Source organism: Coenobita brevimanus, chromosome 69 (assembly GCF_032717465.1).
Source record: "Coenobita brevimanus isolate Jiangsu-jjx chromosome 69, ASM3271746v2, whole genome shotgun sequence".
In the NCBI taxonomy this organism is placed as follows: domain Eukaryota; kingdom Metazoa; phylum Arthropoda; class Malacostraca; order Decapoda; family Coenobitidae; genus Coenobita; species Coenobita brevimanus.
The window spans coordinates 27,944,517-27,971,792 of NC_137022.1; the positions used below are offsets into that span (position 1 = coordinate 27,944,517).

Sequence of the window (27,276 nt, forward strand, 5' to 3'; positions counted from 1 at the left end):
CATGTACTGTATAAAAAGTGAACTATCCCACTTTGGTCCCTTGGTGGTCTAACAAGACCAAACAACCTCCACTCACCTTTGTCACATCTTGCAGCATCCTCAACTCTTTCAGTACAGATTGTGTTCCATCATCAAAATAAAATCATCTGCAGGTAGCATGCATGAACTAAAGACAGCTATCAGTGTTCTGAAAGAGCTGAGATCACTCCTAACCTTTTCAGTACAGGAGTCCTTTCCTAAGGTGTGGAAATACCAAGGAACTAAAAAAAAAAAAAAAAAAAAAAAAAAAAAGAGAGAGAGAGAGAGAGAGAGAGAATAGAGTGAGAGGGTCAAGTGTAAAGGGTACCTTATAGTGCTCACCTGGTTGGGTTTGCGGCTCTCGATGCCTTGGATGTCGAGGTAGTGGAAGTGTTGGTCCACCTGCACAAGCACAACAAAGCACATTTAAGTCCTCGGCCTATGCTCCCATCAACATGGGAGGCTCCCTACCACCTCTTCCTTAGCGATTTATTATGCATATTACATTTTACTGTTCGTCTGGATGCTGTTTATGTCACTTTGAGTGACACAGACTGCAAAACTAGCATAGATTTTATTAAAGTAACAAATATAGATATATACCGGTTTAACTGGTAAGGAAAAGGTGTTAGTAAGCTTCCTAAGTGCATGAAAATACGATGCTAAGTCCTCAGCCCACATTCTCATTAGTTAAGAAGGTTCCCTAACATATACTGTATTTCTTTCTATATTGTGCTTGTCCTAATGTGACAAATATCCACAACCTCTTTTCAACTTAGTTCAAGGCCAATTTAGTCAGAAGGATGGGCAAATTTGGCTAGTAATCGTGGAGACTCATTCCTGCCTCATAACTAAATGCTCACTAAAAACCATACAACCATGACTAATATTCAAATCATGGAAGAAGCCTACTTCCATGAGATGAAAACAAACTGCAGTTTATTTCTGCACTGAATCAGGTACAGGTACACTATATTATCCTTTATACTATCGCTGCAAACCACACTGACAATATTAAAAAGTTTTTAGAATTTTCATTCTAAACTAAAAGGATTTTTGTTGACATTTCTGTATAAAACAGTCATGTGCCTTATTTTCTGTGTAATAAAACCCTCATGTCAAAATTCTCCATGTAAATACAATATTGTTCCCAAAAACTAACCCAAATGAGTTAAAGTAGGCTATTTATAATTACAGTACCTGTATAACAAATTCACTTCTAATCATTTTTTTTGACAGGGTGGGGGAGTGGGAAATGCCTTCAATAATTACATGGTATTTACAGCCTTATAAACTAAGTACAGTATAAAAATTATGTATCTTTAATAATCAACATCGGTAAGGAGTGGCTTACCCTTGTGGGCACCTTGGCAGTTAGCACAAACAGGCGGCATGATGCAAAAGCCTGAAAAAAAATGTATATAGATATGTAAATATATACAGTATATCAAAAACAATAATACACTGGTATGCTGTGAATATAAAAGTACTGTACAAACAAGCTATCGTAAACACACCCTAAGCTTGAGTGTTTTGTAAATACAGGTTCAAGCTCTTATGTCAAACTGTCAGACAGTATGCAAGTAGATATTCTCACTATCAGAGACACCTGTACTACTATACAAAGCAAAATGGGAAATGGGATCAACATAATAAGATACCATACACCAAAGTATTAATAAGCATTGGAACTCACCAAAACTCTGTTGTCTGTTTTGTCCCCTCTTGTCTCAACTTTAACAAGCACCTTCAACGTCAGCTTAACTTTACGTCCAAGGCATTGACGTATGGAATCTGCAAGAAAAATAATCTCATGATGAATACTGGTGGTAAACTCCTGTACTCCATGCAAACATATAACTAAACCAGTAGTTTTCAACCACTGGATAGTGCCCCAAAATTGAGTCTCCAAGCCATACCAAGTAGGTGAGCAAGGATCTCCAGTGACTGTCCTAACTATAGCAAAGCAGTGTCTGCACCAAGGGCTATGCTGTGCCATGGTGTACAAAGAATCAAATTAGGCATTACTGGTGAAAAATAGAAGTGGCTGATGCAGAAACTTCCCTACTCAAAATCTTAAAACCACACTATCTGCCTTAATGACCCTTGTGCTGTCAACAGGTATAAATCTATCTATCTATCTATTGCCAGATGCCTTAATCCCGTATAGGGTGGCCAAAAACAAATCACCTCCACGTCGCCCTGTCCCCCGCCATTTCACTGCCATGCTGCCAACTCACACCCCCCTCTCTCATAACATGTTTTAATAATATAGCTAACTTTACTGGTACAACTGTTTGATTAAACTCCCAATGAATGGATTTTTCTGCTTTGAGGTGATCTGTAACTGAAAGTGGTACTGTAAACGCATTACATTATCATGTACGTGCATGTGTGTGTGTATGTGCGTGTGTGTGTAAAAATTAATTTTACATACCCAGTGTATAGACTGGATGCATAAACCAAAATAGAGCAATACTATAACAACATACAGCTGCTATACATACAGTACTGTATAAGTCTTTTCATGTTATGCATCAATGTAAATAAATACCGTACTGTATATTATCAGGAAATTATGAAATTACAGTAAATACATTTTAGGGCTGCCTTAACAAACTAGGAACTTGGATCCTTTACAATGGAAGTAACCAAGTATTTTCAAAAGTTAAAAAATAGAGGGAACCCTCGGACTCAGGCCTATGAGCTTTGTGACAGACCATGAGTTGAGGGCAGTATGTAGCATACTCATACAACAAAACCTCACAGAAAAAAAAAAACTGAGAACTATCTCTGTCTATCTATCTATAGTCCAATGCTCAAATCCCGCAAAGGGTGGCCACAGACAAAACGCCTCCAAGTCGCTCTGTCACCCAACATTTGACTACCCTCCCCCCTCCCTCATCTACCTCTCAACTCCATCCCTCCATCTCATCCTCGGTCTTCCTCTCCCTCTCCCTCCCTCCACCTCACCTACATACACCCTCTTAGTCAGTCTTTCATTCTCCATTTTCTCCACATTTCCAAACCACCTCAGTATATTTCTCCTCATCTCAACCACATCCACATCCACCCCACAACGTTCCTTCACTTCTTCATTCGTCAACCTGTCCCTCCATGTCACTCCACATGCTCCTCTCAAATAACTCATTTCCAATGATCTCACTCTTGACTTATTCCCCTCTAGCAAGGTCCATACCTCACTTCCATATGTCAGGGTAGGGATCACAATACTATCATGCAATGACTTCTTAACTTCCATACTCACCTCCCTATTTCTCATCACTGCTTTCAGTGAACCAACAACCCTTCTTCCCTGCTGTACCCTTTCAAGCACGTCACCCCCAAAACTTCCATTCTTACTCATCACACTACCTAAGTACTTGAATGCACTCATATTCTCCATATCCTCACCATCCAACCTCACTGTGCATTCTGTGACTTCATTCCTCTCAAACACCATAACTTTACTCTTGTTTACATTAACTTTCAGATTCCTCTTCCTATACTAATGGGATATAATAAAGTAGATTTATAATAAATGTCATTTTAAAATAAATTTATTTCATCATTACCTTTATGGATATGGATATATTATCAATTAAAACTTTTTAAGTCATGGGTGACTGAGACTGCCTCAAATCCAGAATGTAGGTCACAGCATAGGCTATACGATTCAGAAACACTGATCTAAACATCTTTAAATTTTTTACTTTCATGTAAATAGGAACCTTGATGATTTACTGAGGAAAATTTGAGATTGAAACAGTCAAGAATTAAAAATAAAAAAAAAAAAAAAAAAAAAAAAAAAACCTTCCCAGACCAAATCCAACAATAAATGTCACATCCTTCAAACCTAACAACGGCTTCCCCAAACTTCAGCTACCCTTGGAAGCCATCAGACCTAATCTCATCATAGCCTACTTTGGACCTAATGTGGATGCTGTTTAAAAGATTTAACAGCTTTTATATATATATATATATATATATATATATATATATATATATATATATATATATCACCCAAATCACAACCAATCCACTTAACCTAGCAGTGAAAAGCTACACACCGGATTAGATCTATTCTTTGCAACCTTCACACCTATGGCAACCCTGGCATCCTTTGGACCTAATTTAAGTAGCCTATCCTTTGAAGATAACCTTAGCATCCTTTGGACTTAGTCTTTTGCATCCTTCAAACTTTACCTAGGCATACTTGACATGATTTATAAAGAGTCGACGGAAATCTTTTTATTTATGTATATTCCTGTTTTCTGTTTATTACCTTCGCAATATTTTGATATTTGCCTACATCCATTTTAAAAAGTGTGCTGTTCATGATGTCATCCGTGTGAGCACAATCTTTTGATTAGAACTACCAATCATCAGTAGATTTTGCAAGTACAGTGCAGTGGTTGCACACAAGCCATCTCAAGTGCATCTTGCAGCTATTTTGAAAATCTGAATAAATGCATGAAAGAACTACACTAATAAAATAATAATAAAAATACTAATAACAGTACCAGAAGCAATAATTTCATGACTCAGAAATACTTTAAAACATCACTCTCTTGGTTGTCTATTAAAACAGATCAACATGCAAGTATTGATAAATACCTTAATATACCATACAAGAACTATGAAAATTCAACTATATTTTGCATGAAAGAGCTGTTTAACATTTTGTTAACATCTTAAATATCCAGTTTTCGTGATGTGCTGTATCAGAAATTAACCATGCACCGTTGCCCAGTTAAGCCATTTGCAACTAATACTTGTAAACTTGCGGAAAGCATACTTCCTGTTGTCAAACAGAGACGAAATTCACACTGCAGTAATTATTTTCCAATCAAATTTTCGAAAAATCATACCCAAAAATACTTGTTTTTCATCGTACCAGGACATTCTCACGGGGTGACTGACTACTCCTGACGAAAAACATAAACAGGCAAATGCTTGCACTTGATTTAAATATAACAAAGGTGAGGAGGAGCACAACATCTGAATCCTTTCGATGTGATCTGGTCTTTCCACTTCCTTGAGAAAAAGAGTTGTTTACATTTCAACCACCATTTAAATACCTACCACTCAGTTCTCGAGTAATTATGTTCCTCCCCGTCATCTTGCTGCTCTTGCACACACTCATTTGGTATATCACGACATTCTACACATATCCTGATAAGTTTCACTTCGTTGTGGATAACTGTCGGCGGAGATTAGGTGGTAGAAAGGAGAGGAGCTCAAATAGGAGTGCCTCTCTCACTCCTCCATGTTGTGACGTCACTGGTGGGGCGGCGATGCCAAGTGTATCATCTCTCTTATCATTATTGATTACTATGGTCTTATGATAGCTGCAAAGTTTATATTACCAGTTCATATTAACCATATAATTATACGACTGATCAAGCTTTGCAATACCAGTGGTATCACTTGACGCCGCAAAACGAGATATATGGCATCATGCGGAGCATCTTTTCCCATTGTAAGAGTTGCATAGGAATGATTCACTCTACAAAATGACTGAAGTCATTCATTACTTTTTCATTGTCCTAATTAAAGTTCTGTATTGCACAGATATGATTATTATTTCATTAAAACTGGGTAGATTTTTTACACATGATGCTGTCAAAAAATAAGATAAATAAAACCCATTAACTGTGTACAGAATGTAACTTTCACTGATACTGTATGTTTTCTTTACAGCACATGGACGAATAATGAATTCCAGCTGTTACTGACCCTGAACGACTTGAAGCTGTAGAATGTCCATAATACTGTACACTGGAAATTGATGAATGATGATAAGTAAATTGTGGTACTGTCGTTTGTTCTTCCCTGCTGAAGTCTGATTATGTTATCATGAGATAAAGTGAAACAACACTCACAGGTGATAAAATAGCGTCAGTAACGCCTTCCTCATTATATTAGGCATAACAAAAAGTGGATTTTTTAAAAATACTCCATTGATAACTTCATTTCTTCCAATCTACATGTTACTCCAGCGATGATAATAGCCTGATCGATTCCAGTCCGATATGGCATTAATTTCACTTTAGCAATTATGCATTTTCTTCATCTGGTGTGTGAAATTAGAATTTATTTCAGGTTCCTGAGATCTTGACCAAAAACATTATATATTTAGTGAAGCTTCTCGGGGGATAGTTTTTGATCGGACTATAATGCTGGTTGGCAATGAGTTTTTGCTGTGAATAACTCGTTATCTCTCTTTGTCACTAACTGAAGAAGAAAGCAGACTGAAACTGTTTTGCTGGGAATTCAGATCAGATGCAGTCATCTCCTGTCAAATTTAAATCCAGTCGAGTGCTGGTTCTACTACTGATACGCGCATTATGTCTACTGTATCTGTCTCTGTCTATATATCTGTCTATCTGTCTACAGCTAAACACCTTTGTTATGGAAGAGGCTCCCATCATCTACTAGTGTGCTCAGAGCAGGGGTCTCAACCTTTTTCCGTGGCATCCAGTAGATTGCCCACGATGTCCCCATACCCCGATCGCCAGACTGTCGAAATCATCATATCTCCAGTCCCATTAGGTACCAATATGACTTCAAAAGATGCCAATAGCTTGGCTTTACTTTATATGTGAACAACTAGTAGCATAATGGGAAAGAAAATCATTAGGATTTAATCCTATTTACTTCCTTGTGGAAAAACAGCAAATGATTTTTATTTTTTATTTTTACTTATTTAGAGAACGAGTCCCATACCCCTAGGATTTTGTCCCCATACCCCCAAGGAGTATGGATATCCTCGGTTAAGAACCTCTGATTTAGGGCTACCCTCAAGTGACTCTACACTGAGCGAGAAGCCTGCAAATGGTGTCCTGCAAACGAGAAAAACATTTAATACGCAGGGTGGCAGCCACGTAACCAAAACCACATGATCCCAAGACTTCATGTCGTGAAAGCAACGAAGTGGATTCGCCGATGAAATGTATTCTCCTCTTTCTGGGGAAAATATGAAGAGTCATTTAATTGAGTTCATGTAATCTTTAAACATCACACTGCAAGTTGACCGTGCCCAGAATAATGACAAAAGCTATAGCGCACTAAAAAAAATTTTAGATCGGTGACCAAGATGTGTTCTAACCTACCACCACCACCACCACGTTCTAGACAGGCCTTAGGCCTGCCACCTGCACTGAAGAACGACTTGCCCAGAATGAAGAACAGTGAAACAGAGTATTCTTGTAATATTTATCCCCTAGCACGGCCTCAAGGACCGTAGGAGGACGAGGATCTTCACGAGACGAATACTCCCAAGGATGATCCATCGACAGGGAAAACATGATCACTCCAAGGATGGTGACATCCCCTTTACGTCACCTAATGCAGATCATCATCACTTTTATCCCCACATCCAAGAACTGTGACAGACTGAATGCTGAGGCAGGTGACTCCTAGGCTTAATCAACAAGGCAGTCAGTGCAGGTCTGTGCTACTTGTAGGCTACTATCTAAGCCAGCAGTTGGAGTGACTGTTCCAGCTATACTCCAGTGATGAGATCTTTGTCCAGTCATTCGATACCACATGAAGCCTGATAGGGGTACAATTTACACTAAGCAAGACAGTTATGGCAGGCAAGTGTCCGACCTGCATGTGCCAGTTAAGTTGGCCTGTTAGAGGTCTTGATTAATTACATTGTTGCATTTGCCTGTAGAAAGGGTCTTGGTAGGTAGTTGTTATTCCTGTACCATCAGAAAGGCCCTTCAGTCCACACCGAGGCTATCATATGCTTGTAGTCTTAGGAGATTCTGTATTACCTCATCTGTACCAGTTTATATCTGCATGAGTTGCCGGAAAAGGATGCCTTCTTATGGTGGCACCGGTATAACTGGGCGGTGGAGATGCTCGGTTATACTCTTACAAACGTCCCTCTACTCGCTCCCAATACCGGTTATGCAGACATCCCTGAACTCCCTAAAATCGGTTCTAAAACGTTCCTCAACGCCCTCCCTAAAACCATTTATACAAACGTCGCTCAGCACCTCTAAACCCAGTTATACAAAAGCCCATGAACTCCCTCCCTAAAACTGGTTATACAAACCTCCCTCAGCTCCCTTCCTATCCCCCCTAAAGAGGACATTTCAGCCTGCAGTCCACTGGGTTCCCATTCAGATGAGCCTGGGGTTGCAACTACTACTACTGCTCCTACAACTACTACTACAACAACTACTACTACTACTGCTGCTGCTGCTTATCTTTAGGTGGTTCATTACGATGTGCCATGGCCTGGATTCTGTCAGTGAGATTTCATCCGACCGTGAAACTAGCGCCGACAATGGGATTAGCTTCGACTTCGAGTAGCCTAGTTCCGACCGTGGGAGTAGTTCCTACCATGAGACTGATTCAGACTATGAGATTAGTTCTTACCATGAGATAAGTTTCGACAATGAGATTAGTTCAGACGGTGGGATTAAGTTCCGACCATGAAATTAGTTCCGACTGTGAGATTAGTTCGGACCGGGAGATTAGATCAGACCATGAACCTAGTTTCGACTGTGAGATTAGTACCGATTGTGATATATGTTTTTATAGGGCTATATTTTACTTAGCAGATACTCCTCATATACACCTGCCAGTCATTCCGCAGTCTCTTCCATGCTCAAATAAAAATAGAGGGGGGATGCTTAACCCATGTCACGTGTTCTTCCGTAAATACTTTATACCAGCAACACTGTCCCAAGGTCTACAGATATATATTTTATAGAATTTGCTCCATCTACTGGCATTTCTTAGCTTTCCCCTTCATCAACTGCCATAACTTGCTTTCTAACGTACTCATTTACCACATGCATTGATCCATTCACCTTCTTGGCCTACCACACGTCTTTCCGCCTTTAAATTCACTCACATACAGGTATACCTTTTATCAGTCTCATTCAATTACAGTTTTACGAAATGTTTTCAGGTTTAGGTCACAGGAAACATCATAATAGTTACCCAGTAACAGTCATGTTCTATGATCTGCAAAGGTTTCATAGAAAATAAAATACTTTAACTCAAACTAAATATTCGTTGTATTTCAATGAACTATAATGAAGCGCGCAAAGTTAAGGGATGTTCAGTGAGTTATGCAAGAACATCCTACTTTCACCTCCAAACATTGGCTTATCTACGATGAGGGGGTGGGGGGCAGGACCTGACCACTCTGACCCTTGCCCCTCACCACTGGATCCCCATTTAAAGTTTAGGATTGTTTAATGTGTGCACAACGTGTAGCGTTGTACTCCCTCGAAAAGGGGGGCTTGACCCCACCTTCCCTCCCACCCTCATCCATCAAGACTGACTTCGCCATTGCTCGCATCTCCTCCACTGCACCACTGCCACTTTGGCACACGAGGTAGCTGGTGAACCCGACGACACCCATGACTCATACTTGTGTCGAGAATGAAGATATACATGGCTCTCGAATTTTGCCTTGGTCTGTGTCAGGCTCGGGGGAATGTGTACCTCAACCCTAGTTGTCCTGGTGGCTTAACTGATTGCACAGTCAGTTCTTTCATTATGACGACATGACTAGGGAATCAGTTTAGGGAGATGTGTTTGTCTTCCTCTTGCAGTTCTTGGGCAAGGGAGAAAACATGGGTAATGGAGTAGATGTTATTAATAGGCTGCGTGTGAGCAACCTGTATGGCTATCGGAGTCTCTGCATATGATGTGGGTGGTGTGTGATTGTAGGTTGTTAAGAGCGTGTTTGACGGTGCCTGCTATAGCAGCAAGTTAGTCTGTAACATGGAAGCGTCATTTAATTGGGAGTCTTCACACAAATCATGGCTGCCCCATCAGTGTTGCTGAGGAGGTCTACTGAACCATCAGTGTAGTGCACCATCGTGGGAGGTGGAGTGCAGAAGTAGCTGAGCTGTTGTGGTTGTTGCCTTGGAACTGCTGGGGGTGACAGTGTGCACATACGAGTGTTTGAATGGTGTCCATGATGGACCGGGATGGTGTACCTGGGGTGTGGTGTGTCCTCTCCCTTTCCAGTGATGACGTCTTTAATACCAACGGGTGAGATAGCTGGTGCTGCACTTGTGCCCAGGTTCCTATGTAAGGAACAGAGGACGACACAGTACAGCAGTAACTGTTGCAGCAGGAAATGATGGCCAGGACGTACCATTTTCACAAGCATACAAGCTGTGCATTACTGGATGTCAATCCTTATAGAGATTGTGGCAGCTTCCTCTTGGATGTTGCACTGTTTGGTTCACATGAGGGCACCAAGTACGAGACGAAGTTCGTTATTTTGTACTACCTCCAGTCTCGTTATTAGGTGTTCACTGAATGATCCAAGGCAGGGGGCGCAATAGCCAGTCAAGGCCCTGATGTAGCAGGCCCTGGTGTAGCAGGTGCACCCCAGCTGATCTAAGGGCCGGTGACCCTAACCTTCGGTACATTACTCCTAAACTCAAACTGCCTAATTCTCGCCTGACTCTTAATTCTTCCACCAACTTTCATTCATATCACATAAAAGCCGTTTGAACTAATTTTGCCCGGTGACTTTGATAATTTACCATTCCCTATAACCCTAACCATTGACTCTGTTCTTAAAGTTAAGTCTTTATCCATGTTTTAACCCGAACCTTTCGACATATACCGTCCATTTTGACCTATTCTCAGAAAATGAAAAGTACCGGTTATGTCAAGCTCTTAAGTGATGCCAACTTCAACCACCAAGTTTTATCCATAGCCAATCAAAACTTTTATTCTGTTCACACACAGACACGCAAGATGAACATTCACCTTGCCCTGTAACGACCTTTGAGAGATTGGTATTAAAACTGAATCCCTTCGTTATTGCCTGACCCTAAAACTTTCCACTAACTTTGGTTCACAGCAGATCAAAGTCTAGTTGACCTTGCATTGTGGCCTTGGATTTGGCTTATTCCTGTGACCTTGATCTTTGACTGTTTTAAATATCCAGTACTTTTATTCTTGCCTTACCTCCTGCTCTTCCCCAGAGATTGGCGTAAATCAGATAAAAATTGCCTTAGTTGACCTTGACCTTTGATCTATTATTCTAAAATACGATAGGCTCACTTCTTGGCTGACCCTCATCAGTTCTGCCAAGTTTGTCTGTCGCCATCGACGGAGACGGCGTTGAGAGTCAGCGTAAATACAGTAGAGTCGGCACTGACAAAGTTAACTCTGGCGAAGTTGGCATCGATAGAGTGGGCGTTGCAGAATCAACGTTGAGAGACGGCGTTGTCAGGGCCAGTGACGATAGTGTCGGCTGGCTTGACCCTTCTAGGAAGGGAGGAAGGGCCTACGTCAGTGAGAGGCTATGCCATGAAGCCGAATGTCCAACTTGAAAGGGGGGAGACGGAAAATAAAGGCCAAAAGAAATATGGATAGAGCAACAAGACCGTGGACAGAAGAGAAAAAGACCCCGTTTAGCCGCCATTTACAACAGGGATACTAGGGAAGTATTCTTCTCTCCCCTCCTCTCCAGGGACAGCTTTAGAGAAGAAAAGATGGAACTGTCCTGCAGTGGACTGATACAGGATGAGAATGTCATAAGGGTATGGTGTGTCCGCCATTGCATCTTGTGTCTGGTAACAATTACACTGTAGTAAAAAGAAAAACATTGATGTTGCTAATATTTCTTTCATACAACCATATAATATGCTGTTATCTCTTTAGTGATAAGGCAATACAAGCAATGTTACCAGATCCGAATGGAATGGTACACCTGAGAAGGAGCCCTTAAAACAGTTAATAAGCTGCAAAGATTTTGTTTTGTGTAACTATGTTAATTTTTTCCAGTCGTTCATGAAGTATGTGAAAGAAATATATGGCTTATTTCAACACATTTAAAGCAGCAAAGCTTGCAGCTTACGCCGGGTATCACCGGACTGGTTTAATGGTTTGTTTTGACTTCGTCTTCGGCCTAGAGCCAACCAATATATTCTTTTGTAGATTTCTCAGATTATTTTTATTTCATTCCGGCAGTTTTCATAGGCCAGATTTTTAAAGTATGTTATTTATTAACTGTAAGTAAAGGACAATAATTGATTGATTATATGTGTCGAGTTTAAGCCATTCAGGTGTCGTGACGTCACGAATTAAGAAACGCCACATGATTGAGGTTAGTACATGTTTTATTTAAATTTGCGTGATGTAAAGGTGTCCCATGCTATTTGTCAAAACCAGAATACTCTTAATAGTGTAAGGAATATTTTCATGTGTGCAATTCGGGGCGTCGTTTCCAGAAAGATGGAAAATAACGTTGAAGAACAAGTGTCACGGGCTGAGGGTGAGCAGTCAGTGGTGAGAGCACGTAATGGTACGATATTATTTTGTACTGCAGCCATCAGAGGAATAAATTGTGGATGAGTGCCAATAAAACCATGTCTTTATCCCACTGTGTGCATGTTTTACCTGGATTTGATTATGTACGAAGTTTTTTTTGCTCGTGGAGGGAGAAGTGATAGAGGTTCCAGTAAACTGCCTGATCCATCTGGGACCTCCACCAGCTGGGGTTATCCGATCTGGTCATATTTACTGCCTTGTCTCTTGTGTTAGTGAACCGTTTTGAACAGCGCTCGTTCTTTGCATTTTTCTTATCAGGGTTCCTTTTCCTGAAGCTGTTATCAATAGAAAATAAGGCTTAGAATACTTAAATGAGTAAGATACACCAGTGTTGGGATAGTCATGGAAATTATTTGAGTTGACAAACACTGCTGTCATTAATCATATACTTTTTCATATATTTATCCAGGTGTATAATTGTCTCAGTATAATTTTGTGTTTTCTTTCCCTGCTGTTTATCCAGATAGATCATTTTTTTTTTTTTTTTTTACCTGCAACTTAGAATTACCCATTAAGGTACTTAGGTGGCCTCTAAGTTCAGATACAGTATGTATTTTGGTACTGTTTCTTAATATTAGGTCAGACAAAATCCAGTAAGGAAATGCTTTAATCTAAGGAGAAAGAAAACCTACAAACAGGCTTTTCACTCTTCCTGTTTGCAAAATGACATTTTCTGGAGGTTTATATTTATCTGTTACTCTCATATGTTAAGAGTTATATCCTTTTGTTTTTCTCAGTGCTGTTTTTTTTTTTTCCCTACTGTTTCTTTTGCTTCATATTTACATGCACTTTTGGTCAAACTGTGGAAGAGCCCCACTAACAGATTATGAAAATTTAATTACAAGGATTAAATAAATGTAAATTATTTTACGATAACCAGCTTCTGCAGCAGCAGCATTTTGTTACTAAAAATTATATAATTCTTGAAGGTTGCTTCTAATCCTCCTGGTAGGAGTCATGTCTAACTTGAGTAAAACCTGGCAGTGGCTATAGTGAACTGTAAAAAAGACATCCTTTGATAAGAGATTATGATATTCGGTTGTTACTTCATTTATGCCACTGCATTCCAGATTTCACAGTGATGGGATAAAAATGCTGAATTGTTTTTCCTTTTGCAGAATGCGCCGACGCCTGAACAGTCGTGTATTTGACCCATTTGATGAGTGGCTGGAGACACAGGGTTTGTACAGGAAGCAGGTAGCCCGTGATGGATCCTGCTTATTTCGTGCAGTGGCTGAGCAGGTAAGTCAGCCCATAGAATTACAATATTTTGCTGAGTATATGTGATTTGTGGATGTGTCCCACTCCATTTGTTTCTATAGATGTCATTTCAGTTTTCAAGACGTTGCTGTATTTTTGAAGATGGTGCCGTGTTGACTTAAAGCTGTCCTCTGTATTTTTATTTGCCTGGTTTAATTATCATGAACTGAAATTGCCTATTGGAAGTATACCTGTATATAGTCATGTGCATCTTACTGTAAGTTAGAGTGATAACAAGATTCGGGTTATCCAGAAGTAGAATTATCAGTAAATTTTTGGAATTACTCCCAACTAACTGACACTGAAAACAATATGGTCATTGCTGAATTTAAGCAGTTCTAAGCACTTTCTCATATATAAGCATTTGCCATAAATGCTTTTCTTCATACATAAGAAAAGGAGATAGGTAGCAGTAGGGGACTCTCCAGCTCCTATCTTCGTCTTTCATTGCATCTAACCTAGCTTAACCAAACTTAATTTAATATAGTCCGGACAAACCTAACTTAACCTAATATATTTTAATGTAGTCTGGATGCAGATTCGATAACTGAAGGACTTAAGAGCTGAACAATCCCCACTTGCACTCCTTATCTACTTAGTACTAAAAAGTGCATTTGCGACTGATGTAAATACTGTAGGAGAAAAATTGATTAAAATTGCATAAATTAAATGACGAACATATTAGTTTTACACTGCTAGTTGGGTGTAATTCCAAAAAAACACTGAATTATCTGTCTATTACCTATTATAAGAGTACTGTACTGGAGAGGGATAGCTTCATATGATGGCACCAGCATAACCAGGTGACAGAGTTGCTGGGCTATACAAATGTCCTTCTACATCCTCCGTATCCCCTGAATGGTGGATGGTGGATTGTGGGAGTGGGACAGATTCAGTAAGTTCATGTCTGGACGAGCCTGGGGTTTTAACAACAAAACTTGCAATAATAAGACTATTGTCTGGTACACTGTATTGTAGTCTGTAATGTAGTTCTTATTTTATGTTTCAGTATGCATAGCAATAATATGACTCAAAAGTATAATGAGTTGGTCTTACATTCATTGTAAGATAGTGAATGATTTTGCCTGAAAATTATGCTTCTGTGTTGTTACAGGTGTATATGACGCAGACAAAGCATGTGATTGTGCGATCACTTTGCCTGGAGTATATGATGCTACACAAGGAGGACTTTGAGCCTGTGAGTAATCAGTTTGACTGAAAGAATGGTTCAGATATTGTACCATCCAATCAGTTTTTTTTTTTTTTTTTGGGGGGGGGAGGATTTATTTCAGGTTTTGTCTGATTTATCTACCATTTTTCATCTTTTGTAGGATTAAGAAAATATGTACGGTAGGTGTTGATCTCAGGTCTCAGGATAGGATGCTAAAACAAATGTTTTTGAACTTGAGAATTGGAATTGGGAATGTGGTGCTCTGAACATATTTATTTTCTGTTTTGTGCAATTATTGGAGTATAAATGGTGGAGTAAGAGAGAGAGAGAGAACACACTTTAATCCACTAACTGTGGCTTAGGGAATCAGATACCTCACCCCATTTGGGGAAAAATCTAGTTCCTTTAGTTGATTGTAGGTTGTATTGGCTCATAGAAAATGCAGTGAAGTTTAGTTGTTTATTTATTTTTAAATTGTTAGGTGCCTTTGTTTTGCTTTATATATATATATATATATATATATATATATATATATATATATATATATATATAGAATAAAAAACTAGTTTTTTGAGTATGAGGTGGAAGAGGGTATGCTGAATTATCATTTCATTTTGTTCCATTTTTGAAGGCTACAACATGCATGCATGTGTCGGCCTTGGTAATCTAATGGCAGCTCTCCATGCTGCTCGATCTCTGGCAGCTTCCCTATTTATTCCCTTATCCCTGAGGTCACACTCAGTGACCTCATCCCATGTCTTTTTTGGTCTGCCCCTCACAACCCTACCCCCAACATTAACACTTTTCACCCTCTGCACCCAGTTATCATTCCCCATCCTCTCCACATGCCCAAACCATCTTAATCAACCTCTCCTCATTACAACACCAATACACTCTAGTCCCATCCTATCTTTCAGTTCTTCCATCGTGAACCTAGCCACCCAGGTCTCACACTCAGGGACACACTGCGCATTCACCTAATCATTGTCATTTCTGTACGTTTGAGCCTGTGAATATCCTCTTCCTTTACTGCCCAAGTCTCACTACCATACAGCATTACACTCTTAACTCCCCCCCTTAGCATGGGGGGAGAGCCCTCTCAATATCACGAGAGGCAACAGCTCCCTGAACTTCTTCCAGCCACTCCTCACTCTAGCCAGAGAGCTAGTTCCAGCCCTACCTTCAGCACATAACATGTCGCCTCTCCCCTTCCCTCAAAAAAAAAGAAAAAAATTATAGGCATACGGTATAAACTTGTAGGTCATTATTTACTGTACTTAGCTGTAATTAGCACAGAAAAACAGGTGCAGGAAATTCAGTCTTATTTGGTCTCCGTTGAGGTATGACCCAGTCAGAACCATGTCCTTTGTTGATGTTCAGTGCAGTTTATGATTTAAGGGGGGAGGAGTGATTTGAGATTTGAATAATGTTTTGAAAGAAGGGATCAGTTAAGTGGAAGTAAAGAGTACTGGGGGACAGTGCTCATTTACCCACAATTACAAGTGTATATGATGTACAATAGCCTAGGACGCAAAGGAACAATGTCAATAACTCAGCAGTTGAAATGAGTTTTGTAAGAAGACCAGTGGAACTAGTGCATGTATTTGTATTGTAGTTGAATCCCTACATTCTAAGATGTATGATTCTAGACCCCATGTGTGAAAGTGGTAAAACATGAATATTGCATAAATGAATTAGCTACTGTTGGGTCTAGGTTCCATGTCAAGTGGGCCTTTTTTTTTTTTTTTTTTTTTTTTTTTTTTTTTCTCCCCCCCCACACACACAGACACTCTCATACTTCTTTAATGTAGTGATGCTAAAGTTCAGATTTACTGTACTTCCATAGACTAACTACCTGTATTAAATTTACATACTATAGTAGGTTTGAATGTATGTTATTTTATAAATTTCATGTGTACAGAGGACCAAGTATAATGATAGGTTTTTCAGTAATATACATGAAAGACTTCATAGACTTAGCTGATACTGTACTATCCTTTTCTCTTTAACTCGGATGACAGACTATTCTGTGTTTGAGAATGTACTGTACCCCTTAGGAATTGAACTTCAGTTCATCTTGTAGCGGAGTAGACTGTTTCTGCTTTACTAGTCTGGAGATGAGTCACACACTCACTAACAGCTCCCTGTCGTAATTTTTTTTTTTCTCTCTCTCTCTCTCTCTCTCTCTTTCTCTCTCACATGGGCCATAATAGCCAGGACACTGATTTACAAACACTATTACAGTCAGTGCCCTGCCATAAGTAAGAGTTATTTTTGCAAAAGGACAAGGAGATGAAAGAGGAGAATCTTTCCATTTATCTTGTTTTTCCTGTACGAACAACTTGGGTACGAGAGGGAAATGGTTGTATGTATGATTCTGAATCTCACCCGTGACTTTATGTGGCTGTAGTTTGAGTGGTATTGTGGAAATGGCGTAACCAATACATTGTGGCTGTGAGTTTCCTTTTTGAAAAGATTGCATGAGATATTTCTGTTATTACTACTGTTTATATACCGATGTATATATATACTGTATATAGATAGATAGATAGATAGATATGCTGTATATACTGTGTGTATATATATATATACACACACACACACACATACACACACACACACACACACACACAGTGGAAGCTCCTAAATTGTGGCTTTATGGTGCTGAGCACATGCTGCGATTTGAGAAGTCTGGGATTTAGAAATAACTAATCTTATGAAGAAAATTACTTTTGGATCTGTCCTCTTGGAAAAGTTGCCCCTCTAACCCCCAAACATACATCAGACTGGTCACCAGAGAATGCTAACAACCTGGAAAAGAAATTATTAAAGCATTTCAAGGTAGGTAGGGGCACTCACCATCCACTCACCCGACGTAGTGCTGCTCTCAGGTGGCTGCCCTTTCCTCTCTTCCTTCCTTCTTTCCTTCCTTCCTGTTATGTAGTTTTTCCTCTTTTGTTTCCTCTTCCCTCTGTCTACAGGTGACTCTACACTGAGTGACAATTCAAATGGTTTCCTGTACGCCGGGAAACCATTTACTATGCTGTGTTTTAACTGTATAACCAGACTTTGGTGCCTGGTGGTTTAGTGGGTAATTAAGGCGCTTCAGCTGGATTGAGCCTGTGTTGGTTTATATCCAAGAGGTGGTTGGGGTATATTGCTAACATAATGCCACTCAGGGATGAGTGAGGCAGGTCACTCGTCTTAAATGTCGGGACCAACTTGCTTAGGCCCGGGCTCCTACACTTCTCATGGGGCAACACAGGATTAGATGATGTACTGTATGTATATTTAGTGGGAATGAACAGTATTGTAAGATTCTTACCTGACTGACTGACGACATTGCATGAATGGATGGGGGGATGGGGAGGAGTTCTGAGGCTTGAGGTGAACTACGGTCTCATAGCATGAGGTGAGTGTGCTGCTGCCTCATGCTGTCACCTCTGTGCCATATCCTCCACGTTAGCCTCCCTCAGGAACCCTTCAAAGTCCAGTGTAGAGACAAAGGAAGCATGGGAGGGGAGTGCTGTGATTGGCTTATAGTAAGTGCAGTGCCTGAATGTGATTGGTTTAATACTGTAATATCCGTGCATGACTACAGTTAGTTTATGCCAGGCTAGATGTGTGAACTTGAGGTAATGGTGGCATGTATTATATGAGGCATTGGAAAAGTGTCACTTTTTTGGCTGCATCTGCGAATTTCATGTAATTTCAGTGATTTACTAATGTTGCAAACTGTTGCATGATGTTGCTGCGTATTATGAATCCGCTATTTAGAATTGTGCAGTTTAGGAGATTCCACTATATATACTGTATATTATTGCACAGATTTTAGTGAAGTACTGTATTTTCCATATTTTAAAACATTATTCCATAAGTTTATCAGTGTACTGTACTGGTATCTACATTTTATACATGGCTGTCTTCACTACTACCTCCAGTTCATGAATGAATTTATAAAATTCTTCCCATATTACGGTATATATAATAATACCCTCAGTCAAACCAGAGCTCCAGTCAGAAGTGATGAGGATGATGTTACAGAATTCCAGGATGTGATCTGATTCAAACCTCTTGCTTTACAGGTTTTTAATTTATCTCTTTCCTGTGTTTTGTAGTTCTTGGAAGACCCTGTGGACCATCATGTGTTTAAGCTACAGGATGTCCGTGAGTGGGGAGGACACACAGAAATTCTTGCCATGTCAAGATGTTTCAAGTGAGTGATTAGCATTGTACTCCATCACGTAAGTCGGTATAAGTTTTCCACAACTAAAAACTTGAAACCTCATGTAGGTCATGGAAATGCTATAAAGAAAGACAAGTAAGCCATCCTCCAGTGCAATTGAAGCTGCTGGGTATTTTGGTGGCACCCCATGAAGGTATCCCACTCCAGTACAGTAAATCATTGAAAACAGTCACGAGCACCACCTTTGGACAGTTGAAAGGTCAGTTAGCAGTTATTCATCTGGACCTGTGAAATATGCAAGTCCAGGCCAGACTCACTTCATATCTCTCACAGAACATGGCATTAAGAATAATGAAAGGATGAACACACAGTCCTTGATTGCTTGCCATCTTTGGTTGTGGAGAGTGAAGCCAGAGAGCTTTATAAATGACAGGTGAATGTGGCAGCACTGAGACGAGCACACTGAAAACTAGACATGAAAGTTCAAACAGTTTCTACATGGGATGGGTTGATGTCACCATTGCATTGCCTGCAAGATGCCCTTTTTAATTGTAAGTGAATGTAGATAAGAGTAATGTGATGATGTTGAGAAAGATGACTCTTAGTATGCTTTGCTGGGGCATGGAGGGAGAATTAATTGGTTAGGGCATTAAAGTGTGTGAGGCTTTGGTGTTTCATGAGAATGAAAAGTCAAGATTAAGGGCAGTGGAAAAAATTCTTTTGTGTAATGTGTGTGAGGTGTATGGAGTCAGTAGGATAAGAAATATCATGATTCTTAAAAGATGTGGATTAAGGAAGTCTTGACAAAAGATTGAAGATTGTGTTTATGGAGAGAAGAGATGTAAGTTGTTTGGTGAAGAGGATCTGTATGAATGAGTTTGAAGGTGGGATGATGTGGTGTTTGCCAAGAAGAAAATGGATGCGTATTGTAAATTGAGTGTGTAAGTGAAGTGTGGAAGTTAATAAGTTGGTTGGATGGATTTTGTACAAAAGAGCTTATGATGGGTTTGACACTCCCGGTTTTCACTTGACAGTTACTGGAATGAATCTACTTGATATGTAATAGGAAGTGCATATATAAAAACAAAAAAAATCCAGAAACATTCAGATGCTTCGAACTATGAGGCGGAGTTAGAATTTAAAGGGCCTCAGTGGTGAATGAATGGTTGGTCCATTCCACTTAGCATGCTGTTGATTAGTTCTCTCTGTGTCATGTTTTCTTCTTGCATGCGTTTTGCCACTACCTCACCCCTCCGTTGGGTAAGAAAGAGATCAGGATGATGATGATGATTGTGATGATGATTTTTTTTTTCTAAAATATTTTAAATCTTTGCTCTGCCATTGAGTCACTGATGCACTGTCATAGCACCTGAAATTATATACTGCTATATATTTGTATTCCATTCGAATGTTATTATCTTTTCCAGAGTGGACTTTCTCATCTATCAAGAAACTGGTCGGCCACCAGTCAGGGCTACTGAAAATGGCTTTAACAAAATCCTAATGCTGAGCTTTACACATGGGAATCATTATGACATAATCTATAGAAAGGAAGAGGCTATTACCCGGGGTTTTTGTCAGTGTAAGTTGTATGATTACAGTTTATGTCCAGTGTGATAAGTTGAGCAGGTATGATCAATCTTATGCATCATAGAGGTGGCTTGAGTATGTACAGAAATAGAGAATATGAATATGCCGGTAGTTACAAGCATACAGTGTTTGATTTGTGCTCTGGATACTGGCTGAACAACTTGTGGATATCTTGACTTTTACCATGATGTAGATTAATTTATGATCATTTATTTGCTCCCTACATATAAATTTTAATGTTGCAAACTTTGAAGATACAAGCTTGTTTTGAGGAAAGTTTGTGCAACTGTTTTGTTAGTGATACATACAGAATATTGCATACCATACAGTACTTATCAAGATGATTAAAATTACTTGAAGCACTTGGTACAACAGTGATGTTTACATTTTGCAGTAATCTCCTGTGACTTGTATGTATATTGTGTCAGATATTAGTTAATTTTAGCTTATGAAGTTTTTGAGTTACAAGCCAACTCTCAGAACCAGTAACTGTAAGTTCGTAAGTGAGGGAGAAAGTTGATGTTTGTTTTTTCCTCTTATAACGTAAATTCGCATTTTCTATTATGTTGGTAGCTACAGACATTATTTTTCTCTTCCACAGCGATAATATATGACATATTGTATTCGAGGGTCTTTCAACTGAAGGATGTGAGGTTAGCAGTTGACACAATGCTTCACGACAAGGAGTATGCATCACTCCGACGAGACTCTGCCAATTCAGCTGAACTTAAAGAAATTGGGGCACTAGTGGAGAAGATTTTAGGGACCAACATTTCTCGGGATAACAGTCAGGATGAAGCAGATAAGAAGTAAGTAGTCATCTGTGAAGGGTATGAAATTTGAATATGAGTGAAGTAACAGTGATGAGAAGGAAAGTACAGTACTGCTTAAGAATTTGTGAGACTTTTATCAATAGTTAGTGGTTTAACGCCTTAATTGGCTCGCAGCCTCATAATACTGTACAGTACTGTACATAATTATGTAAGTGGCCAGCTAATGCTTGTCTGGCAAACCTGACACACTCATTAAATTTTCTGTTGTATATTTTGTAAACCTAGAAGAGTTGAGGGGTAGGATGGGACTGATGTGAATTGGTGTTGTGATAAGGAGAGGTGGATTGAGATGGTTTTGACATGTGGAGAAGATGGGGGATGATAACTGGATGTAGAAGGTGTGAAGTGATAATGTTGGGGGTAGGGTTGTGAGAGGTAAACTGAAAAGACCCAGGACGAGGTCATTGAATGTGACCTCAGGGATAAAAGACTGAATAGGGAAGCTGCCAGATATTGAGCAGCATAGAGAGCTGCCATTAGGTTACCAAGGCTGATGCATGCAAGCATGTTGAAGTCTTCAAAAACAAATGAACAAATGATTTCTCTCTGTATTCCCTTACAGTTACCCATAGTAATACAGTGGAGTTTTGTAACTGTATCTCATCCTAAATGTCAGGACCAACTTGCCTAGCCCCGGGCTCCTATGCTCCTCATGGGGCAATGTAGGATTGGATGATGGATGGATTAACTAAAGGTAACATGTTGAATCTAGTCCCCTTCCCCACACTTTTTTTTTTCCTGCTAACAGATTATTTTGTAACATTGTAGGGGAGACTCTTGTAGTGAAGGGGTTAATGAAGGCCATATTAAACCATCCATTTTGAAACTTCACTCTTGAGATGGATAACATCATCTTAGGATAGGAAGAATGAATTGGAAAATGCATGATTGGTATGAATTGGTTGATTCAACTCAGATTAGTCTCACCTGAACCAGATTTGATAAAGAATTTCTGTCTTTGCAGTACAAGTACAGATGAGAGGCCAAGCCTAGAAGATATTCACCCTGATGATGTGCGAACATTGCTGGCTCATGGAATCCCTCCTTTTCCATATAAGGTTGCAAAATCCCTTGACCCTGATATATATAGGAATATTGAATTTGATGCATGGAACACTGTAAGAAGAGGTGAGTCATAGTACTGTCTTAGGAGTATTGTTTTTATGGCAGCAATTTCTATCTGAATATTGGATTGGAACAGGGATGTGTCATGACTCCATGGTTGTTAAATCTGTATATGGATGGGGTTATAAAAGAGATACAAGGTAGGGCAGTGGATGTTGGAGTGGCGCTACTAAGAGAGCGCAGCCTTTGGAAACTACCTTATCTGTTGTTTGCAGATGATACTGTATTGTTAAGTGAAGGCGAAGGGGAAACTGCAAGGTTTGGTGAATGAGTTTGATTGAGTGTGCGAGAAACGGAATCAAAATGTGAATGTAAGGAAGAGTAAAGCTATGGTCTTTGAGAGAAATGATGTAGCTGAATGCACTGCAAAGTTGAATGATGAGGAAATGGAAAATGTGAGTGCATTTAAGTGCCGTACTTGGGTAGTGTTATGAGTAAGGATGGAAGTTTGGAGGATGAAATGATTGAAAGGGTACAACAGGGAAGAATGGTTGCTGGTGCTTTGAAAGCAATAATAAGGAATAGGGAAGTGAGCATGGAAATTAAAAAGTCACTGCATGATGGGATTGTGATACCACCTCCAATATATTGAAATGAAGCTTGGACCTTGTTGGAAGGACACAGGTTAAGAGTGAGAGTAGTGGAAATGAATTATTTCAGAGGAGCATGTGCAGCTGCATGGAGGGAGAGATGGGCAAATTAGGAAGTGGAGGAGCATTGTGTTGTGGATGTGGATGTGATAGAAAGCTGTAGGAGAAATACATAGAAGTGGTGTGGAGAGGGTGGAGTGCGAGAAACTAATGAGGAGAGTGTATCTGAGTGAGGTGGGGTGGGGGAGAGGGAGGGGGAGGCCGAGGATGAGGTGGAAGGATGGAGTGGAGAGGTAAATGAGCAAGGGGGATGTGAGCTGGGGGAAGGGCTGCAAAATGGCGAGGGACAGGGCGACATGGAGGCGATTCGTTTGTGGCCACCCCTTACGGCATTAAGGTATCTGGCAATAGATAGATAATATATAAAAATTTTGGTGCATATTACAGCATTTACTTTTATGTTTGCATAGCTGTACTTAGAAAAGAGCTGTGTCTAAGAAAAGATTCGGTTACAAGGTTGCCATGTATATTTTAAGTGAATATCATCTTAAAATTTCATGTCTTCTTCCACATATTTATGAGTGAAGTGATCCAGGGTACCAGTTTTTATATTTTGCTATAGAACTCTTCAAAGCATCCTGAAATGATATAGAGGAAAGTTGCACCATTGCTGTGGGTGCTGAATTAGGAAGGCTGCTTAGTAATAACATGGAGATTATGTCCCTTTAGCTGTTGGGAAATTGTTGTGTAAAGGGGAGGAGGAACTGTCGAGGCCTTGATACTCTAGATATTGTTATTTTTTTAGACCTTGGAAACTGAGTGCAGTATACATAACCCTTGAAAAATTGCATGTCCTGATATGAATGGAGGAGGTAGATTGTTGATGATAGGTGACACAGATTGTATGTTGAAATACCTGTATACTGTTCCTCATTTTTGAGGGGGAGATTTTGCTTCATTACCTTCGAGGTATTATTTTGTGCTATATAACAGTAATAAATTTTATCTGTAATGGGCTTTGTCTAGTTATACTCATCATTTTTCATTGCAGAAGCTCGCTATGGTCCGTTTGATAGCAATGGCTTTCAGGCTGGAGTGAAGGTGTTTATCAAACTGGAACTCTTGCCTGACAGGAAAGAAATTGAAAATATGAGGAAAGCCCACACTGCCAGGCAAGGTAAGATCCACATTCCTTGCAAACTACGTGATTCAGAATTAGGAGAAAAAAGTTCTTAATACTTAATCTTTGCATGCAGTTTTGGTATTACTAGTAGGAACCCTAGGTTTATCTGAATATGAACCTGGTAGATTACAGACTGAAGTTGCCCTCCGCGTGCAACCTACCAGCCACCTTTCAGGGAATTGGGAGAGAGCTGAAGGGCATTTTGACAACTGGACAGTGGAGTCACTTTTTAAAATCATTATTGTGCCACCATGTAAAGAGATGGAAATGGCAAGGGTTGCATTTTTTTTTTTTTTTTTTTCCCCTCGATGGATTGGTTCAGTCCCACAGGCATTTATTAAGTGCATTCTAGAAGAAATAGTTGGTGTGGATGATTTGTGTGTAAGGTGGGGCCAGGAATGTCAGAGGCTTGCATGATGAGGGAATGGATGTGTGATCAGTCTCACTAGAGTGTCTGTTCTTATTTCTCCTACTGTCATGCTTTCTTACTCATATCTGTGGATCCTGACAATAGTACCCACCCAGTTTATTAGTGAGAAGAAGAGTTGCTTGATAAGTGTTTGGATGTGTGGACAGTTTCTTTGGGTACTATGTAGATAGTTCTTTATCCTTCCCACCCAGTTTAATACTTGGAAATAGGGATAGGGGATGATAATGTTCCTGATTATTAAATATATAAAAATATATATATATATATAAAAAGGTATACCGGAGCGAATTTGAAGGAGGGAGGAGGCGAGGTAGGCCAAGGAGAAGGTAGAGAGATATGCTGGATGATTGTTTGAGGAAGAGAGGTTTGGAAGTCGGTGAGGATGGGGAACTGACTAGAGATCGAGCTGGCTGGAGTAATGTGGTGAGGAGAAATGCATGGTCAGGGATTTTGGCATCCGTTGTGTTCATGGCTGTGTCCGGATTGAGTCAACCGGATACGTTTGTGTGAAGCTGCAGACTGTGGTGAATGTTTTTTGGCATATCCGGTGGAGCCAGGATTCCGGGGGCTTGAATGATGAGTGAACGGAAGTGTGGCCTATTTGGATTGGGCAAGTTTGTGCTGTCTGGACATTGCTGCTCCTCACCCTGCCCTTGGATGGGAAAGGAGGTCCGGATGATGATGATGATGATGAAAAAAAAATTATATCAAATGAACTTTAAAATAATTCAGAATCCTGTTTTCAGCTAATGTTGATAGTCAAGATGCTAAGCAGGAAGAAGAGAAGGTGGATGTGTATCATGGGCATATACAGGAGATGTCTGAGAACAAAGGACCTGTTGATGTTTTCATTGAGGAGATTGGTAGGAGGTAAAGTAGACAGGCTTTCATTACTTGCTGTTTTATTACATTTATATTTCTTTCAGACTTGGAACCATCATAAAAATGTTCACAGCTATATATGAATTGTTTCTGAAGTGTCATATAACTAAATTATTTCAGATATAGCTTTCCATCTTCTTTGATACTTATGCATATTGGTATGGAAGATAGAGCAGAAAATGTGTAGTGTAGTTTGGAGTGGAGGAAGAGAAACAAACTGAAAGGCTATAGATGTGACTATAGAAAGCAAGAAGAGTTTAAAAGTGAGGTAATTGGTGGTGTGGCAAGGGGAAGACTTTCATCTTCATATTAGAAGAGAGCTGAAGAATTTAATAGCTGGGAAAGGAAGAAGAGCAGTTAAAAGAATGAGAAATATGTAACGACAGAGCAGCCTGGAGGCAATGGTCATGGCCATGCCCAGAGGGAAAGGTGCCAGGAGGGAGTAAGGCATTTGTGAGACCAATTGATTAATTTGTACATATCGGTACCGTACTGTGAAATAATACTTGGTCAGAAATGTGACCTACGTAAGTAGTACATCAGTTACAAGTACTGTACAGTACGAGGAAACACGTAGAAATGCTTACTGGTAATATACTGTGCTTATTATTATTATTATTATTTTTTTTTTCGTTCCTGATATAATAAGCATTTTATGAAGCTTTGTATCTTGTATTTGGGAGAATTATTTTTATATAGAACAGCTGATTATTTTGGCAATATTTTGTTGATAAGAATAAAGATTTAAAGTACACATTCAGTTGTAACTCATTTTTAATTAATCAATTTATGTATGGTATAATGTAATGGTAGGTGGGGACACTCACCATCCACTCACTTGATGTAGTGCTGCTCTTGGGTGATTACCATTTCCTCTCTTCCTTCCTTTTTTCTTTCCTTCCTCTTCTGTCTTTCTTTCCTTCTTTGCTCTTCCTTCTGTCTATGGGTGACTGCACTGAGTGACAGGCCAAATGGTTTCCTGTACACCAACTTGCCTAGCTCTAGGCTCCTATGCTTCTCATGGGACAACATAGGATTAGATATATGGATGTACGTAATGTATAGTTAGGATGACGATGATGATGACAGATATTTCTCCCGCAGAATTAAAGTACCGTATGAATCGCTGGAGAAGGTTCCCCCATCCCCCCCAAGGTCACCTTGGCACCAACAGGGCCGAGGGACACCTTGTGGTGGGGGAGCAGTAGGGGGTTCAGTAATACCCAATGTTCCCAGTTACAAGAAGCTTTCTGGATACTATCAAAAGGCACCTCTACCCCTAGAGACAGAATATTGTAAGTACCAAATTACATAAAACAGACACAAAGTGTATTTTTATAATTCCTTCAGTCCTATGACTTTTCTTTTTTTTCCATTTTAGATTTTATGCTTACTGCATCAGATGATATTATTTAGCTTAGAAGAGAAATTTTAAAGCCTTACATGATTGCTTAGTTGCTGTTTCTTCTCATGCCATTTACTTCTAAAAAAATGGGAAAACTTGGAAAATTACCTGTATTAGGCACATATTAGGGTGTATAGGCACCGTACAGTAGTAATTAAAATTGTCCATAATGTAAGTGTGTTAATCCAAAGGTTTCCTTACAGGATCAGCATCATTTGTTGACATTTTTAAGTTTTTGCTGCTGTTGCCTTTTTCATGTGCTTAATTTTGTTT

The 27,276-nt window shown here is 39.6% G+C and overlaps 2 protein-coding genes across 2 annotated transcripts in view; one reads left to right on the forward strand and one right to left on the reverse strand.

Moving 5' to 3' along the window:
• LRR (capping protein regulator and myosin 1 linker 1 leucine rich repeat protein) overlaps window positions 1-5,268 on the reverse strand; it is a 130,713-nt gene extending 125,445 nt beyond the window's left edge. Inside the window, exons 1-4 of the mRNA XM_080277394.1 lie at window positions 5,104-5,268; window positions 1,715-1,812; window positions 1,373-1,423; window positions 361-420 (exon numbers count right to left, since the gene is read on the reverse strand). Of these exons, the coding sequence (XP_080133520.1) occupies window positions 361-420; window positions 1,373-1,423; window positions 1,715-1,812; window positions 5,104-5,164 (270 nt within the window). The 5' untranslated portion in view covers window positions 5,165-5,268. The remainder of the gene's footprint in view (window positions 1-360; window positions 421-1,372; window positions 1,424-1,714; window positions 1,813-5,103) is intronic.
• A 6,827-nt stretch (window positions 5,269-12,095) lies between these two features.
• The window catches only part of LOC145406171 (uncharacterized), a 56,215-nt gene continuing 41,034 nt past the window's right edge, over window positions 12,096-27,276 (forward strand). The window contains exons 1-10 of the mRNA XM_080277369.1: window positions 12,096-12,124; window positions 13,467-13,590; window positions 14,723-14,806; window positions 18,898-18,995; window positions 20,393-20,547; window positions 21,157-21,364; window positions 22,353-22,516; window positions 24,155-24,280; window positions 25,463-25,586; window positions 26,703-26,893. Of these exons, the coding sequence (XP_080133495.1) occupies window positions 13,468-13,590; window positions 14,723-14,806; window positions 18,898-18,995; window positions 20,393-20,547; window positions 21,157-21,364; window positions 22,353-22,516; window positions 24,155-24,280; window positions 25,463-25,586; window positions 26,703-26,893 (1,273 nt within the window). The 5' untranslated portion in view covers window positions 12,096-12,124; window position 13,467. The remainder of the gene's footprint in view (window positions 12,125-13,466; window positions 13,591-14,722; window positions 14,807-18,897; window positions 18,996-20,392; window positions 20,548-21,156; window positions 21,365-22,352; window positions 22,517-24,154; window positions 24,281-25,462; window positions 25,587-26,702; window positions 26,894-27,276) is intronic.